The 18,808-nt window shown below is 37.5% G+C and overlaps 1 protein-coding gene across 2 annotated transcripts; it reads right to left on the bottom strand.

Moving 5' to 3' along the window:
* Positions 1-433: 433 nt before the first annotated feature.
* slc24a2 (solute carrier family 24 member 2) lies at positions 434-17,364 on the bottom strand. 2 transcript variants are annotated; one of them, XM_027019926.2, is made up of 10 exons: positions 17,281-17,364; positions 12,889-13,913; positions 12,125-12,160; positions 11,835-11,943; positions 11,470-11,559; positions 10,987-11,063; positions 10,699-10,836; positions 9,422-9,511; positions 8,687-8,853; positions 434-1,720 (listed from the first exon to the last, which is right to left on the bottom strand). In XM_027019926.2, exons 2-10 carry the CDS (start codon positions 13,834-13,836, stop codon positions 1,471-1,473), a joined length of 1,905 nt encoding a protein of 634 aa, XP_026875727.2. In that variant the 5' UTR covers positions 13,837-13,913; positions 17,281-17,364; the 3' UTR covers positions 434-1,470. The 2 variants fall into 2 exon arrangements, with proteins under 2 accessions (XP_026875727.2, XP_026875728.2); XM_027019927.2 differs by having other exon boundaries at positions 11,470-11,544.
* Between the last annotated feature and the right edge of the window lie 1,444 nt (positions 17,365-18,808).

Genomic DNA, 18,808 nt, shown 5'->3' with positions numbered 1-18,808 from the left:
GATTAGCTATCGATGGATTTATATATAGGGTTATGGTTAGATATGTTGAATGTTTTTATCTAAGCAGAATAGTGAGTCCATGACGATGCCAATATCAAATGGGGGCATTGCTAGGTCAGTGTTTAAAGTACTGGACTAGTAATCAGAAGCTTGCCAGTTCAAGTCCGACCAGTGCCAGGTTGCCACCGTTGGGTGGCTGAGCAAAACCCTTAACCCTCAATTACTCAAGTTGTCTTCAGTTATGATTGTAAATTCCTCTGAATTAAAGCATCATGATATAAATATAGTGTTCTGGTTATATTGACCAATCTACTGTCACACGAGGATGTATCTCAAGAGACAAAAAAGCACTTCTGTAAGATGCTCTGGACAAGGGTGTCTGCCAAAGGCTGTAAATGTTAAATGCCCAAGATAGTATGACAAAGCAGTCAGGTAAATATATAAATGTGTATTATTGCATTAACAGATGAATGTGCTGCAGAGAAATAAATAATCAAGAGTGATTTGGCATTAGAAGGTCCCCATCAACTGTGTGAATTCACAACTTCAGCACATATCTGATTTTTTTCTTTGATGTCTAAACAGAAATGTGTTTATAAAGACAGAGTCCTTTAACATCACTAATTCTACAGTGCAGATGATGTCAGACTCCAATAGCTCTGAAGATTGAGTGGCTAGACGCCCAAGTCAAACATTTGCTATTTGTTGATTTTTGACATGACAACAATAGCAATCAGATGGTTATTCCAAAGGAAACATCAGTTACAATGCTGGACAGTCACAATGAATAAACTTTAGCTGTTTGTGTTCAGTGCGTTTTCAGCAGTCACCGATGCATTGTAGAATTTCACTTTTTAGTTTAAATAGTTATAGGTACGACACCTTCAATCCTAACCTGCTTTCAGACAAAGAACGTTTCACACAGCCACAAAATCACACTGCCCTAGTTCTCAGTTTTCTTGTTCAGTGTGTAACAGAAGGCTTTTTAAAGATTAATGTAGTAACATGGTGACAGGACTGTAATTCTGGTCCTGAATTGAGTGTTTGTATTTGGGTGGCGACATCCCACGTTTACCCTGAGTTTTTGGAGAGGGAGAGGTGCTATGTGTGCCTCCCAGGTCCTAGTGCCTGTTGACTTCACATCCCCTGAATTCTATGTTCTACCTTGACAACAGTCAACATATACTGCATGCATCTCTTCCCACTTGGAGCTATAGAAAATGTAAGCAGTCTCTATTCACCAATGAAAAAATAATCAAAAGCAATTATAATTGCCAAAAGAAACAGAATACTCAGTTTCTTTATGGACAGAGAGTTATGCCACAGAATTTTTAAAAGATGCATCGTCCTGCATTTTTTTGTTTGTAGAATACAGAGGCCGGAAAGCCTTTGCTTCCTGTCGTTCTCCGAGTCTCGTGTAGGTTTTTAGTTCTGTGGTGTGGTTCCAGCAGGGGGCGCCGGGCGACACCCTCAGATGGAGACGGGGCAGGTGATGATCTTGTCCTCCAGCATGACGCTGACCACGAGGAAGATGATGTAGAGCAGGAACATAATGAAGCCCAGCAGCTTGCTCATCTTCCACTTACATGCCGCGATGGAGATGATGACGAAGAGGAGCATGAGGAAGAGCAACACGATGGTGCACAACAGCCCGTTGCTGCTTACGGTCACAGGCCTCAGGCTGTGCAAGGCAGAATAAAACAGCCACGGAAATGGCAACCTGAGGAAAACAAACATACAAACGAGCACATTTAATCAAAAGTGAGGTAGCCAGAGGGGTTATAACTGTGGTTCCTAAAGTGAGGTAGCCAGACGTGTTATAGCTGTCGTTCCTAAAGGTGAGGTAGCCAGACTTGTTATAGCTGTGGTCCCTAAAGGTGAGGTAGCCAGGCGTGTTATAGCTGTGGTTCCTAAAGGTGAGGTAGCCAGGCGTGTTATAGCTGTGGTTCCTAAAGGTGAGGTAGCCAGACATGTTATAGCTGTGGTTCCTAAAGGTGAAGTAGCCAGATGTGTTATAGCTGTGGTTCCTAAAGGTGAGGTAGCCAGACGTGTTATAGCTGTGGTTCCTAAAGGTGAGGTAGCCAGACTTGTTATAGCTGTGGTTCCTAAAGGTGAGGTAGCCAGACATGTTATAGCTGTGGTTCCTAAAGGTGAGGTAGCCAGAGGGTTTATAGCTGTGGTTCCTAAAGGTGAGGTAGCCAGAGGGTTTATAGCTGTGGTTCCTAAAGGTGAGGCAGCCAGAGGGGTTATAGCTGTGGTTCCAGATATTGTCCTCAGGGATCCGAAGAAGTTCTGCACTTCTGCTCTTTCCCACTGCCCAGCATGTGGTTAACATACACAGATGCAGGTTTTATGCCCCAGGCAATTTGACGTAACTGAAAACTTAAAAATTATGAAGAAATGAAGGATACAACAAAGAAAAAAGTACTTTTAAGTAAAGATCAATTAAAGGTCCAGTGGCAACGTTTTGGTGCTGCAGAAGTCTTAGAGCTCAATTATAGAAAGAAGAAAACAGAAATGTGAGAAGAGAACACAAACATGAAAAGAGAATAGGAACATGAGATGAATTTGACAGCAGTAACATCTGGGGCACATGGAAGTTCTGCTAAAATTTGCTCCAGGTTTTGTGCATAAGAGCTTAATAAGAGCTTAATTAGAGTTTAATAAGAACTTAATAAGTTTAAAAAGAGCTTAATAAGTTTAAAAAGAGCTTAAGAGTTTAATAAGAGTTTAGTATGAGTTTAATAAGAGTTTAATAAGAGATTAATAAAAGCTTAATTAGTTTAATAAGATCTTAAAAAGAGCTGAATAGGTTTAATAAGAGATTAATAAGAGTTTAGTAAGAGCTTAGTAAGAACTTAATAAGAGTTTAATAAGATCTTAATATGATCTTAATAGGTTTAATAAGAGTTTAATAAGAGTTTAATAATAGCTTAAGAGTTTAATAAGATCTTAATAAGAGCTTAATATGAGTTTAATAAGAGCTTAGTAAGATCTTAAGAGTTTAATAATAGTTTAAGAGTTTAATAAGAGCTTAATAAGAGCTTAATAGGAATTTAATAAGAGCTTTATTAGTTTAATAAGAGCTTAAGAGTTTAATAAGATCTTATTATGATCTTAATAAAAGGTTAATAAGAGCTTACTGAGAGTTTAATAATAGTTAAATAAGATCTTAATAAAAGAGTAATAAGATCTTAAGAGTTTAATAAGAGCTAAATAAGTTTAATAAGAGCTTAATAAATTGAATAAGCACTTAAGAGTTTAATAATATCTTAAGAGTTTAATAAGAGCTTAATAAGAGTTTATTAAGAGCTTATTAAGAGGTTAATAAGAGATTAATAAGATCTTACTGAGAGATTAATAAGAGTTTAGTACAATCTTAATAAGTTTAATAAGCACTTAAGAGTTTAATACGAGCTTAATAGGTTTAATAAGAGTTTAATAAGACCTTAATAAGAGATTAATAATACCTTAATCAGAGCTTAAAAAGTTTAATAAGAGTTTAATGATTGCTAAAGATCTTAATAAGAGTTTATTAAGAGCTTAATAAGAGCTTAATAAGAGTTTAATTAAAGCTTAATAGGAATTTAATAAGAGCATAAGTTTAATAAGATCTTACTGAGAATTTAATAAGAGTTTAGTAAGAGCTTAATAAGAGTTTAAAAATAGTTTAGTAACAGCTTAGTAACAGCTTAGTAAGAGTTTAATATGAGCTAATAAGAGCTTAAGAGTTTAATACGAGCTTAATAGGTTTAACAAGAGTTTAATAATAGTTTAGTAAGACCTTAGTAAGAGCTTAGTAAGAGTTTAATAAGAGTTTAATAAGATCTTACTGAGAGTTTAATAAGAGTTTAGTAAGAGCTTAAGAGTTTAATAATAGTTTAGTAAGGGCTTAGTAAGAGTTTAGTAAGAGTTTAATAAGAGTTTAATAAGATCTTACTGAGAATTTAATAAGAGTTTAGTAAGAGCTTAATAAGAGTTTAAAATAGTTTAGTAAGAGCTTAGTAACATCTTAGTAAGAGTTTAATATGAGCTAATAAGAGCTTAAGAGTTTAATACGAGCTTAATAGGTTTAATAAGAATCTAATAATAGTTTAGTAAGAGCTTAGTAAGAGTTTAATAAGATCTTACCGAGAGTTTAATAAGAGTTTAGTAAGAGCTTAAGAGTGTAATAATAGTTTAGTAAGAGCTTAGTAAGAGCTTAATAAGAGTTTAAGAGTTTAATAAGAACTTAAGAGTTTAATAAGAGCTTAATAAGAGTTTACTAACAGTTTTATAAGTGAGCACGTAGTAAGAGCTTAATAAAATCTTAATAATACAAGCATAGTAGGTTTAATAAGAATTTAATAAGATCATAAGAGTTTAATAAGAGTTTAATACCATCTTAAGAGTTTAATAATGGTGATTAATAAGTGCTTAAGAGCTTAAGAAGAGTTTAACAAGACTAATAAGATCTTAATAAAAGTTTAATAAGAGCTTATTAAGAGGTTAATAAGAGTTTAGTAAGATCTTAATAGTCATTTAAGAAGAGCTTAATAAATTTAATAAGATCTTAACAAGAGATTAATAAGAGCTTAAGAGTTTAATAAGAGTTTAATAAGTTTAATAAGAGTTTAATAAGAATTTAATAAGAGTTTAATAAGAGCTTAATAAGAGTTTAATAAAATCTTAATATGAATTTAATAAGAGATTTATAAGTTTAATAAGAGCTTAAGGGTTTAAGAAGACCTTATTAAGAACTTATTAAGAGGTTAATACGAGTTTAATAAAAGCTTACTGAGAGTTTAATAACAGTTTAGTAAGAACTTAATAAGTTTAATAAGCACTTATTAAGAGTTTAATAAGAGCTTAATAAGACTTTAATATGAGCTTAATAGGTTTAATAAGAGTTTAATAAGAGTTTAAGAGTTTAATAATAGCTTAATAAGAGTTTAATAAAAGCTTAATAAGAGCTTAATAAGAGGTTAATAAGAGTTTAATAATATCTTAAGAGTTTAATAAAAGATTAATAAGAGCTTAAGAAGTTAATAAGAATTTAATATGATCTTAAGAGTTTAATAAGAGCTTAATAAGAGTTTAATAGGTTTAATAAGAGTTTAATAAGAGCTTGAGTTTAATAATAGCTTAATAAGAGTTTAATAAAAACTTAATAAGAGCTCAATATGAGTTTAATAAGAGTTTCATAAGAGCTTAATCAGAGCTTAAAAAGTTTATTAAGTTTAATGAGTACTTAAGAGCTTAATAAGAGTTTAATAAGAAGTTAATAAGAGCTTAATAAGAGTTTAATTAAAGCTTAATATGAATTTAATAAGCGCTTAAGGGTTTAATACGATCTTATTAAGAGTTAAATAAAAGGTTTATAAGAGCTTACTGATAGTTTAATAAGAGCTAGTAGGAGCTTAATAAGTTTAATAAGCGCTTATTAAGAGTTTAGTAAGAGCTTAATAAGACTTTAATATGAGCTTAATAGGTTTAATAAGACTTTACTGAGTGCTTATGAGCTTAATAAGAGTTTAATAAAAGCTTAATAGGAATTTAATAAGAGCATAAGTTTAATAAGTGTTTAATAAGAGTTTAATAATATTTTAATAATAGCCTAATAAGAGTTTAATAAGAGCTTAATAAGAATTTAATAAGAGCTTATAAGATCTTAATGAGGTTAATAAGAATTTACTAAGATCTTACTGAGAATTTATAAGAGTTTAGTAAGAGCTTAGTAAGAGTTTAATAAGAACTTAACAAGAGTTTAATAAGAGTTTAATAAGAGCTTAATAAGAGTTTAATAAAAGCTTAATAAGAGCTCAATATGAGTTTAATAAGAGCTTAATAAGAGCTTAAGAGTTTCATAAGAGTTTACTAAGAGTTTTATAAGAGTTTAGTAAGAGCTTAGTAAGAGTTTAATAAGCTTAATAAAAGCTTAATAAAAGTTTAATACAAGCTTAATAGGATTAATAAGAATAAGAATTATTTATTAATAAGAATTTATTAAGAATTTAATATGATCTTAAGAGTTTAATAAGAGCTTAATAAGAGTTTAATCAGTTTAATAAGAGTTTAATAAGAGTTTAATAAGATCTTGGGAGTTTAATAAGAGCTTAATATGATCTTAAGAGTTTAACAAGAGCTTAATAAGAGCTTAAGAGTTTAATAAGAGGTTAATAAGAGCTTAATATGAGTTTAATAAGAGCTTAGTAAGAGCTGAAGAGTTTAATAATAGCTTAATAAGAGTTTAGTAAGAGCTTAATAAGACTGTAGTATGAGCTTAATAGGTTTAATAAGAGTTTACTGAGTGCTTACGAGCTTAATAAGAGTTTAATAAAAGCTTAATAGGAATTTAATAAGAGCATAAGTTTAATTAGTGTTTAATAAGAGTTTAATAATAGTTTAATAATAGCTTATTAAGATCTTAATGAGGTTAATAAGAATTTAATAAGATCTTACTGAGAGTTTATAAGAGTTTAGTAAGAGCTTAGTAAGAGTTTAATAAGAGCTTAATAAGAGTTTAATAAGAGCTTAGTAAGAGCTGAAGAGTTTATAATAGCTTAATAAGAGTTTAATAATAGCTTAATAAGAGTGTAATAAGAGCTTAATAGGAATTTAATAAGAGCTTAATAGGAATTTAATAAGAGCTTTATAAGTTTAATAAAAGCTTCAGAGTTTAGTAAGAGTTTAGTAAGAGCTTAATAAGTTTAATAAGCGCTTATTAAGAGTTTAATAAGAGCTTAATAAGAGTTTATTAAGAGCTTATTAAGAGGTTAATATGAGTTTAATAAGAGCTTCCTGAGAGTTTAATAAGAGTTTAGTAAGAGCTTAATAAGTTTAATAGGTGCTTATTAAGAGTTTAATAAGAGCTTAATAAGAGTTTATTAAGAGCTTATTAAGAGGTTAATATGAGTTTAATAAGAGCTTCCTGAGAGTTTAATAAGAGTTTAGTAAGAGCTTAATAAGTTTAATAAGCGCTTATTAAGAGTTTAATAAGAGCTTAATAAGAGTTTATTAAGAGCTTATTAAGAGGTTAATATGAGTTTAATAAGATCTTACTGAGAGTTTAATAAGAGTTTAGTAAGAGCTTAATAAGTTTAATAAGTGCTTATTTAGAGTTTAATAAGAGCTTAATAAGAGTTTATTAACAGCATAAGTTTAATAAGTGCTTAATAAGAGTTTGATAATAGTTTAATAAAAGCTTAATAAGAGGTTAATAAGAATTTGATAAGATCTTACTGACAGTTTAATAAGAGTTTAATAGGTTTAATAAGTGTTCACTAAGAGCTTAATAAATTTAATAAGAACTTAGAGTTTAATAAGAGCTTAATTTGAGCTTAATAAGATCTTATTACAAACTTAATAGGTTTAATAAGTTTAATAAGAGCTGAATAAGAGTTTAATAAGAGCTTAATCAGATCTTAAAAAGTTTAATAAGAGTTTACTGAGTGCTTATGAGCTTAATAAGAGGTTAATAAAAGCTTAATAGCAATTTAATAAGCGCATATGTTTAATAAGTGCTTAATAACAGTTTAATAATAGCTTAATAAGCGTTTAATAAGAGTTTAATAAGAGGCTAATAAGAGCTTAATAAAAGCTTAATAAGAGCTTATTACGAGCTTAATAAGAGTTTAATAGAGCTTAATAAGATCTTAATATGAGCTTAATAGGTTAAATAAGATCTTAATAAGAGTTTAATAACATCTTAATATGAGTTTAAGAGCTTTAATAGGAGCTAAATAAGTTTAATAAGAGCTTAAGAGTTTAAATAGAGCTTATTAAGAGGTTAATAAGATCTTAATAAGAGTTTAATACAAGCTCAATAGGTTTAATAAGAGTTTATTAGAGCTTAATAAGAGCTTAACTTTTTTATGAGTTTAGTAAGAGCTTAATAAGAATTCAATAAGATCTTAAGAGCTTAATAAGTTTAATAAGAGCTTAATAAGAGTTTAATACGATCTTAATAAGAGCTTAGTAAGATCTTAAATAAGAGTTTTATAAGAGCTTAATAAGTTTAATAGGAGCTTAATAAGAGTTTAATAAGAGCTTAAGTTAAATAATAGTTTATTAAGAGCTTCACAAGAATTCAATAAGAGCTTAAGAGTTTAATAAGAGCTTAATAAGTTTAATAAGAGCTTAGTAAGAATTTAATAAGAGCTCAACGAGAGCTTGAGTTTAAAACAGGATTAACAATATCTTCAAATGATTTTAATAAGCGCTTAATGAGAGCTTAATAAGAGCTTAATAAGAGATAAATAAGCATTTAATAAGAGATCCATAATAGCATCTCTAGAAAGTTGGACTAGACATGCTTATTTTTTAGTTTTTTAGTTATTTTTATCTTAAAATGGATATTATTGTGGTAACCGTTGTTGGCCAGAGGAGGATGGGCCTCCCCTTTGAGTCTTGGTTCCTCTCAAGGTTCTTCCTCATGCTCTAGGGTTTTTTTCCCCTCCCGACTGTTGCCCTTGGCTTGCTCACTGGGGGCTTGGACTCAAACATTTGTAAAGCTGCTTTGTGACAACATTTGATGTAAAAAGCACTATATATTTACATTTTGATTAGATTTTTTGTTTATAATTTGTTGCTCAATTCACAGCATTTATTTATGCACTTTAACAACAAACTAGTGTTAGGGAAATGACCTCCAGTGTGTGTGATTGCTGTTTTATTGTGATGATGATGAAGGAGAGAACTTTTGTACCCCACGGTGATGTCAAAGATGTTGGACCCCACGGAGCTGGACACGGCCATGTCCCCCAGACCCTTGCGGGCCACGATTACGCTGGTGATGAGGTCCGGGATGGAGGTTCCGGCCGCCAGGATTGTCAGGCCCATGATCTCCTCTGAGATGCCAATTGTCTCGCCCACCTGCGGGATAATCCGGAACAGGCCTATGAGATTCAGAAAACACACATGCGTGCATACTCATATGTGCACACGTGCACTCACACACACGCACTCATGCGTATGTGAAGATACACACAGGTGCGCGTGCACGCACACACACACACACACACACTCACACACTTTAGAATGGTGTTTCTCAGTTTTAGTCATTGTAAAGTTTAGCTTCTCCTCTCCCAACACACCTGACTAAGGTCATCAGCTAATGACTAAGTCAGTTATGAATTCAAACAGGTTTGCTGGAGTGGAGAAAACACCAAAGAATGTGATGAAGGGAAGACCGACAACCTAGCACCAATACTACCATACTTATGTAACCTGCGAAGTCCCTGTGTGTGTGTGTGTGTGTGTGTGTGTGTGTGTGTGTGTGCGTGCGTGCGTGCGTACGTGCGTGCGAGAGTGTGTGTGTGTGTGTGTTTGTGTGTGTGTGTGTGTGTGTGTGTGTGTGTGTGCGTGCGTGCGTGCGTACGTGCGTGCGAGAGTGTGTGTGTGTGTGTGTTTGTGTGAGTGTGTGTGTGTGTGTCCTGCTCACCTGGTGAGCCCACCACACCATCAGATAGGAGAAGATGGCAATCCAACTGATAGAACCCAGAAATGTAATGGGAAAGAACCTCTTTGAACTCTGTGTGAAAGAAAGAAAAAATTAAAAGTAAGGGAAGAATAAGTGCCTTCTCCAACTTCCAAATGACATCACAAGCATCAGACTTACTCTGGCCAATTAGCTGTATTTGCAGCTGTGGGATTGGCCAATTATAGATCGAGTGACCTTAACATAATAGATGACAAGAAAATGTTTAATTATCAGAGGTTTTATGTATAAAAATTGAAGGATCAAGGCCCACATTACCGCAGGAGAGATGTGTGAACGTAATCTCTGATGTGAGATGTGTAAACGTAATCTCAGATGTGAGATGTGTGAACGTAATATCTGATGTGAGATGTGTGAACGTAATCTCTGATGTGAGATGTGTGAACGTAATCTCTGATGTGAGATGTGTGAATGTAATCTCAGATGTGAGATGTGAGATGCAATCTCTGATGTGAGATATGTGAATGTAATCTCTGATGTGAGATGTGTGAACGTAATCTCAGATGTGAGATGCAATCTCTGATGTGAGATGTGTGAATGTAATTTCTGAGGTGAGATGCAATCTCTGATGTGAGATATGTGAACGTAATCTCTGATGTGTGAATGTAATCTTTGATGTAAAATATGTGAATGTAATCTCTGATGTGTGAACGTAATCTCTGAGGTGAGATGCAAACTCTGATGTGAGACATGTGAACATAATCTCTGATGTGTGAGCGTAATCTCTGATGTGAGATGCAATCTCTGATGTGAGATGTGTGAATGTAATCTCTGATGTAAAATGTGTGAACGTAATCTCAGATGTGAGATGCAATCTCTGATGTGAGATATGTGAACGTAATCTCTGATGTGTGAACGTAATCTCTGATGTAAAATGTGTGAATGTAATCTCAGATATGAGACGCAATCTCTGATGTGAGATATGTGAACATAATCTCTGATGTGAGATGTGTGAGCGTAATCTCTGATGTGAGATGTAATCTTTGATGCAAGATGTGTGAATTTAATCTCTGTATCTGCTAATGTGCTCGACATACGTGATGATTATATAGTGAGAATGAGGATGTGAAGTCTGGGGTGTGTAATGGATAAATCTGCAGTGCAGGCCTGTGAGCAGGTGCACATGTGTGTGTGTGTGAGCAGGTGCACGTGTGTGTGTGTGTGAGCAGGTGCACGTGTGTGTGAGCATGTGCACATGACACAGGTGCAAACTTTCGTACATCTCTACGAACATCAGGCAGCGTGAGCCAGAGCGGAAACACGATAGGGAGGATGAAGAGATACGTCGCCTGCTTCCGGCCTCCATCCGGCCACGCCAGGCTCAGGGGCTTGTCTTCACCCTCCTCTTCCTCCTCAGTCTGCAAAAAACAAAACAAACCACACACACACACACACACACACACACACAAAGCCCTTGAACACTTAGTCATCTACAGGTCTGCATATGTTCTGTTTTGACAGCTCTGAGCTGGTCTGGCTATGGTTGATGTTGTTGATGATGATGTCACCTCTTGTCCTACATTTCCGTTCATGGGTGGAGTCACCTCTACCTCTACCCGGGTGCTGTTGGGCAATTTTTTATCCACTGCAAAAAAAAACAAACAAAAAAACAAACCAAAAAAAAAAAACAGGAGGAAAAGACAATGAATTACATCATGCTAGAATAATAAAATAAAAAATGCACTAAAACAGAAAAATGTGATGGTGATGTTTACAGCTTCAGTCAAATGCCATGGTGTTTTAGCCACGGTGTTTTAGCCACGGTGCTTTAGCCACGGTGTCGAGATGTTTTCAGAGCTCATGAGGAACTTCATTAACCGCACTGGCTAGGGTTTTAAATGTTCCACTCCAAATACAATCGATCAATCCAGACCGGTTAAAAACCGAGGTCTGCTTTACCAGTTTCACCCCAGAAATATGAGGTTTTTCCCCACATACTCTGCCCAGTCCGGCACTGTTGAAGTGTGGCTGAGGCAGGAGGATTGACTCACCCATGCCATTCTCGTCATCGTGTTCCTTTTTCCTGACGATCTTGTGCAGTATGGAAGCCTTATCCTTGAACTTCCCTGAAATTATGTTTTCTGGTGTCAAACATGATAATTAATAATTCTTGTGAATGCGTGCTCTTGTACAAAAGGTCTGTTCATAAAGGTCATTTATAACAACAGGGTGAACTTACAATGTGCAAACATGACGACACAAGCACAATATATTCAGGATAAGAATAAGAAAAAGTTCTTACCTGAAGCCCAGTTCATTTAATAAGAGGAATTAGTGTGTTTGGGTGTTTCTTCACACCTTTATTAAATATTACTGTGTGTGTCTGTGTGTGTATGAATGTGTGAATGTGTCTTACCTTCGCTGAGGGGATCCAGTGTGTGGATCATCAGTTGGAAAATGCTGTTTCTCATCAGTGAATTGTGCAAGGAAGCCGAGCTCCCGCCTCTCTGGAGGCGGGGTTTAGCCTGAAGAACAGCCAATGAGAAGGGTCTTTTAGCACCCAGGTTACATATCATCTAATCTCATGGTACATGATACACCAATGACACTTGTCACCGCTGTCCAAAGTCATCAATAAACTGTCATGTGAGGAGACCAAGGGTTGGGTATGTGAGACATGAGGCACTTGAGTTGAGTTGTACGTACCGAGAGTTTGTTCTCATCATCCCCAGAATTGGTGGGCTTCAGGAAAAGAAGAAAAAAAAGATATTACTGCTGTCAGGCCCCAGCCGGTATCCACAGACGCCACATGTCAATCACAGCCCTGATCCCAATCACCATCTTATTAAATCATCACAAACACCTGTGCCTTATTCCCCGTCCTCTAATTTAGATCCCACGGGTGCCATAGTGCAGTGTTTCAGCACACAATGTTATTGATTTAGCTACTAATGACACAGTCTGTGTTGATATATGTTTCCTAAGATTGCCTTTGACAGGTCAGATGCAACACCAAGTGTCAAATGCTTAGAATATCCCTCGACAATCCAGCCTTGCTAACATGTAGAGCCTCGTCTAATGGTGTAGTCTGTTGTTTGTATTGGCAATGGGTACTCAATGAACACGCACACAATCCATGTTGAACTTGTGCTAATGTTACATGGTAACACAAGCATTTCAGTGGGATTAATTCAACAAAACAATTCTGCATAACCATTCAGTGTAAACAAAAAGGGAACTAAGATGGCATTGGTTAGAAGACATTAGAAGAAATGATTGAAACGTTGTTCAAGAAGAATTCTGAATGCTAAGGTCGTTGATAGGTGTTATGATCTCTGAACAGGATTAAAGCAAAACTGATTGGCTCCTGCCAGCCTGCACTGCTGCTCCCTAGCCAATCACCCAAAGCCTAGACCAGAGGCTACTCGAAGAGGTCAGCCTTGTCACGTGTGGCACGTTGGTCAACTCACCTTAGGAGCAGGCTCCAGTCCATTCACTTGGTTTCTGTTCATAATGCCCTTGACCAAACGCTCAATGTTGCCATTGAACTTCATAAACAGCACATAGGAGCCGTAGGCGCCCAGCAGGGCCATGCTCTCCAGGTAGGTGATGTAGTTGTCCAAGAAGAAGGAGATCAGCATGACCAGGTCCACGATGTAGAAGGTGACGTCGCGGAACAGCGGCCACCACGTCAGGTTAAGGATCTCGCGTGAGAACAGCGCGCACATGCCGATCACGAACAGGATGTTGAAGACAGCGGAGCCCACAATGGTGCCGATGCCCACGTTGCTGTGTGAGACAAAGACACCAATCACGGAGGTGAACAGCTCAGGGGCGGAGCCTCCAGCAGCCATGAAGGTGGCGCCAGCCACATCGTCGGAGATGGCCAGCTTCTCAGTGATGACGGTGAGGGCAGGGACAAAGAACTCGTCGCAGACGATGGCAAGCGCGATGAACATGTAGAGCATTCCGAACATGTGCAGTGCCACGGCACCCCGGCGTCTCTCCTCCAACGAGAACAGATCGTCCGGGTAATCCCCCTGGTTAACCATCCCCGATGCTACAGCAACAGGCGCGTCGGCTGAAACGTTCCGCTGATCCGTGGTGGAGCGCAGAGTTCTGTGCCACCAGGGATCTCGCAGGTGCCCCCCGCCACTCTGAGCCAACGCAGGGATGTTCGCACCTTCGAAAGCGCTCCAGGACAGGAGCAGAGAAAGGGCACAGATACTGAGGGCCAAGCCCAACATCCGTGATGGACGTAGCTTTCTCCCCATACGCTGCCGTGGGCAACGACCACCCCTCTGCATTGCAGGGGTGGGCTCTGGCCACAGCTCTGTGGCAGAGAACGTGGGAACCACGGTTGATGGGCAGGTCAGCGGTCCAATGTGCTGGCTCAGATCAACTGTGCATGTCTCCATCCACTGTTAAACATGACTGGAAAGACACTGATTTTGCACAGGGTCAAGATCTTCTAATGGTTTCCTCATAATAATGTCTGAAATGCAGAATGAGACAGGGTATTAGTTCACTTTTAACTTTATAAATCTTTTAATATATAAACAGATACATTCTGCCTCATAAATCTACATAATAAATGAAGCCCCCCCCCCCCCCACGTAATTCAGAGTATTAGCACAAATAGTTACTTTTCTAATCAAAGATCTCTATGACAACTACTTTGTATTAGTACGTGATAATGTTACTCGTGGTGCAGGGAATAACCACTTGTTCCTTTCTGCTCTTGGTGTGTATCAGTGACTTCCAGACCGTTTACACCAACAGGCCACAAAGGTTCCTGAGCCAATCAGTAAGCCCAATCAACCTAACCAGGCCAATCTCTAAGACACTATTTCTGTACATGGATATCCGGTGCTTCAAGTGGGGAAAATAATGCCTTTACTGCCCTTATTGACATGTCAGTGTGTTTATCAGCTGGTATCAGCAAATCAATAAGTGCTACATTATGAGTTTCCACAGTGAATCAAAGACAATAGGAGGTAACACACTGATATTCACAACATAAACCTATTTACTCAAAGTAACAACCATTTGCCAAACTATAAATATTTTACTATAAATGATTATATATATATTTATTTCCTTATTTATTATGTATGTGTGTGTGTGTGTGTGTTGTGTCTGTGTGTGTGTAGTCAATGCAACTTTATTGGAAGTTATTGTTAACGTCATAGTTGATTGCAGTAGCTTCAGGTGTTTATGTTGATGTTACATCAAGAGGCTCCTCACTACTACGAGTGGCACTACTGTTAATGGCGCTAATGTTAATGGCACTAACATTATCTTACTGCTCCTGAACTGTGTTTAATACTGTTTTTGGCTGAAGCAGTTTTGTGTTGTTGTCTGACTCACACTTTCTCTGTGTGCCCTTTTAGAGCCAGGACAACATTGCTGTTTAGCATTAACATTACTTAGACTAGCACTAACCTTACTTATATTGCACTAGACTTGTAAAGAGAACTGAAACAGGTAAGCATCATGTAGTGCCCCCTGGGTAATATAGTTTATATGGGGTTACTATGAATCACCCAGAAACTGATATGAAGAGGCCAGAAAAGAGGTGGAACAAGAAAAAGTAAAGGTAGACCAAAAATGTTTGGTTTTCTCATTCTACATCAGCCTTTATGCCATGCATAAGTTCTCCTCTTACACTGGGAAATTTGAGGTTTAGAGTCCATCTTATGTTGTGTCTTATGAACTTACTGTACATGTAGAATTGTTTAGCAGCGCAATTTTATATTAACGCACAACATATAACACCATTGTTAACAGAACTGATTAGGTTCTAACAAAAGGATTTGTTAGGTTATGGGGTAAGGGTAGTTAGGTTTTGGGATAAGAGTAGTTAGGTTCTTGGGTAAGGGTAGTTAGGTTCTGGAGTAAGAGTAGTTAGTTACTGGGGTAAGGGTAGTTAGGTTCTGGGGTAAGGGTAGTTAGGTTCTGGGGTAAGAGTAGTTAGTTACTGGGGTGAGGGTAGTTAGGTTCTGGGATAAGGGTAGTCCAACTCTAGCTTCGTCTTACAATGACACTAAGTGACCTCATACTGGAGCAGGAACCAACGTTTTGACCTCACCATGGTAACCTGTTCTATGACATCACTGTACCCTGTAATTAGCACTGTTCCTTCCTGTGGTACTCCAATGCAATTAAGACAACTTGACTGATCAAGTGATAGTGAGGTTACTAATGGTGAGGTTACAGTAGCGACACACGCCCTGCAACGTCTCCACAGGTATGATTCAGTTGCATACAGATGTTAATGCCATGTATTTACAATGTAGGGAAGTATGTCCTAAAACCACACACACACACACACACACACACACACACACACACACACACACACACACACACACACATCTGTATGTTGTTTCCATGGAAGCTGTGTTAGACAGCACTCTTGAAGGCCACTTCACATTCAGACAAAATGAAACCACTGGGATAATAGGCAGAGAATATGAAATGTATTTTGACTGAATACAGTCATCTCAGGTTGCCAATCAAAACAACCAGATCAAAATGTAAACTTCTTATTTTATGAGTATCATGCATGGGTTGGGTTGCAATATGGGTTGCAATTTGAAATTCAGTGTCAGGCATTTTAAAGAGCGTTGCTTCCACAGTTACACGCGAACATTTGGAGAAGACGGCAGATGCCGACACTAAACTATCGTCCAAATTATAAATACAATATGCACCTTTAAGTTAATTTGGGGGCAATTACTCATAATTATTTCTTCGATACGTAATCTTAAACTTGCTGGCCACTTTTTGCATGGTTAAATAATGCAGATCTACAAGAAATTTACAAGAAATACTTTCCTTTAATGATAAAATGGGACGTGAGAATCTTCACGAAATGTTGAAGAGTATAGCCTACGTCACGCTTCTTCGAGCTCTGAGCGGGTGAGCCGTCAGCGGGTACGCGAGCTCCTGCAGAACTCCTAAGGCAATTAATAAGGCACGCGGCTTTAATGCGCTATCACCTACTGTTCTCTCGCACGCTCCACATCTAACCTTTACGTTAGCACTATTATTCTTTTGGGATATATTGGATATACTATTATTCTTTTGGGATTTAGGAAGTGCAGTAGGCTACCATATTAAAAAGCCAACCAGGGTCGCGTTTCCCTAAATCGTCGGAGTGTTAAGATAATATTAGATGAGAGAGAGAGAAGTGTAAAATTGGCTCTACCATTTAGAGATTACCTTTGTTACGACGCTTTTGAGAAACCCAGCCCTGGTCTCTTAAGTGTGGCGTCTACAATCACCATGAAGCCCGCGCTCTCCATCTGTCAGGCTAATCAATTCATCCGATCAATAGACTTCTGATATTCTGACATTCCATAAAGTTTTTTTTTCCTTCTACTTTCACTCTGCCTTAGACGGAATATCCGAAGACAACCAAAGCACTCGCATTGCATTCCCAATATATGAACAATAGGTCGACAATGGATGAAAAAATGGTTATTTTCGCATTTTGAAACAGGTCTGCTGATGCATGAAACTAAGTGCTAACTGTAATCACCCAGTCCTGGTTTAACTTATTAGGCTCTAGTCTTCTGTGCCATCGGCACTGGATAACAACGCTCAGAGCGCATAAAAGTCCGTCCGACGCTTTTTGCATCCGGATCCCCAGTCAGTCTCTCTTACAGACAAATATAACCTGAACGCTTACCTACGGCAGCCCTCCGTAGAAACCAGCAAACCTACTTTCAGCATGGTTTAGGAATAAAAGGCTGCCAAATTAGAACAGGCTAACTGATGCAACAGGTGAATACAAAACTATTACGCCGTAAAATACAATAATAATAACAATGACGTTAATTATTTTTCATTTTTACCTGCGTATCTGTGGTTTATCACGGAGGGCACGAGGCAATCCGCTTGCTGCTTTGCAGGCAAGGAGCAAGAATGGCACTGTCACAGCACGACCACGACTCAGAGAGGTGTGCTAAATCTCTCTCTTTCTCTCTCTCTCTCTCTCTCTCTCTCTCTCTCTCTCTCTCTCTCTCTCTGTTCTTAACCAACCCGAGTCCTCCGTGTCCTCGCGAGTTCATAACTGGCTTATAAAATATATGAAAGAGGGAAAAAGATTGACATATTGAACGCAAAGAAACTGAAAGTTTCGTCCACTTGTTGCTTGTGCTCCGCAGGCTATAACGCAGCTTTGCAGTTGCAGGAAAATATATTTACTTGTGCGTAAATTTTATAGTTAGCAACTTGTATTACACATTGTTGAAGAATGTATACAAATATGTGGAATGGGGGGGGGGTACAAATATGTATAATTGGGGGGACTGTGTCTTATGTTCTTTTCCTCTTTTCCTCTCTTTCCCTGTGGTCTTTTCTCACCCTGCTGTTATCTGTCTCTCTGTCTCTCTCTCTGTCTCTCTCTCTCCCTGACTGTGTCTTTCTCGCTGTCTCTCTCTGTCTCTGATTATCTCTTTGGGCTGGGGTTCTTCTGCCAGCTTCCTCCTCTCGTGATGCTGAGATGCTGAATTGTGTTAGAGCAGCGACTGGGTGTCAGACCGGGCTGGTGCTGTGACATAATCCTGTGCTGCATCTGAAGATTAATGCAGATTAAAGCAGCAAGTGACCAAGCTGCCTCTGCGCCTTAAATAGGGACCACAGAAGAGGACACTTCATCTTATCCACGGACTAATTCTGGCCTCACTTGTCTTCTGCCATCTTCCTGGAAGTGTTCTCCACTCTCCCATGCCTAGAAAATATAGAGCATGGAATCTCAACCCAACTCAGGGGAATTTACCCATACCATGGTACCTTCTAGGGCCAGAGGTGCAGTAGAACACTTGTTCCTCCAACAGACCAGCCACACACAGACCGAACTCAAGCAGACCAGCCGCATACAGACCTGCCTCAAACAGACATGGCTGAAACAATCCTGCCTCAAAAAGGCATGCCTGAATCATGGACCTCATACAGACCTGCCTCATTATATTTACGTGTTTGTGTGTGTGAAAATCCATAATCCCGATGACACACTTATCAATGACCACATGGGGGTTAACTTCAATTCTAAATTCTGCCAAAAAGAGAATCATATTCTACACACACATAGACACACACACACATACGTACATATTGTACTATGATGCATTTAGAGGAGCCAGTATGGTAGACGTACTTTTGAGTGTTCAGTTCACTTTAAGGAACAATGGCATTAATTCCACTGTCCTTCTGCAGATAAATGAGCAGGTCAGGGGTGATGGTGAACTGTGGATTTCAGTTGTATCACCTCCTTACTATGACAAATCTGGGACAGGAACTGAAAGCAGCTGGTGCACATTTGCACATGGAGGATGCAGGTGTCATAAATAAATTCATTATCACTGAGAAGAACACAAGGCT

Source organism: Electrophorus electricus, chromosome 9, assembly GCF_013358815.1.
Source record: "Electrophorus electricus isolate fEleEle1 chromosome 9, fEleEle1.pri, whole genome shotgun sequence".
NCBI classification, from domain to species: domain Eukaryota; kingdom Metazoa; phylum Chordata; class Actinopteri; order Gymnotiformes; family Gymnotidae; genus Electrophorus; species Electrophorus electricus.
The sequence above is the reverse complement of the archived record's forward strand: the minus strand, read 5'-3'. Positions and strand labels throughout refer to the sequence as shown.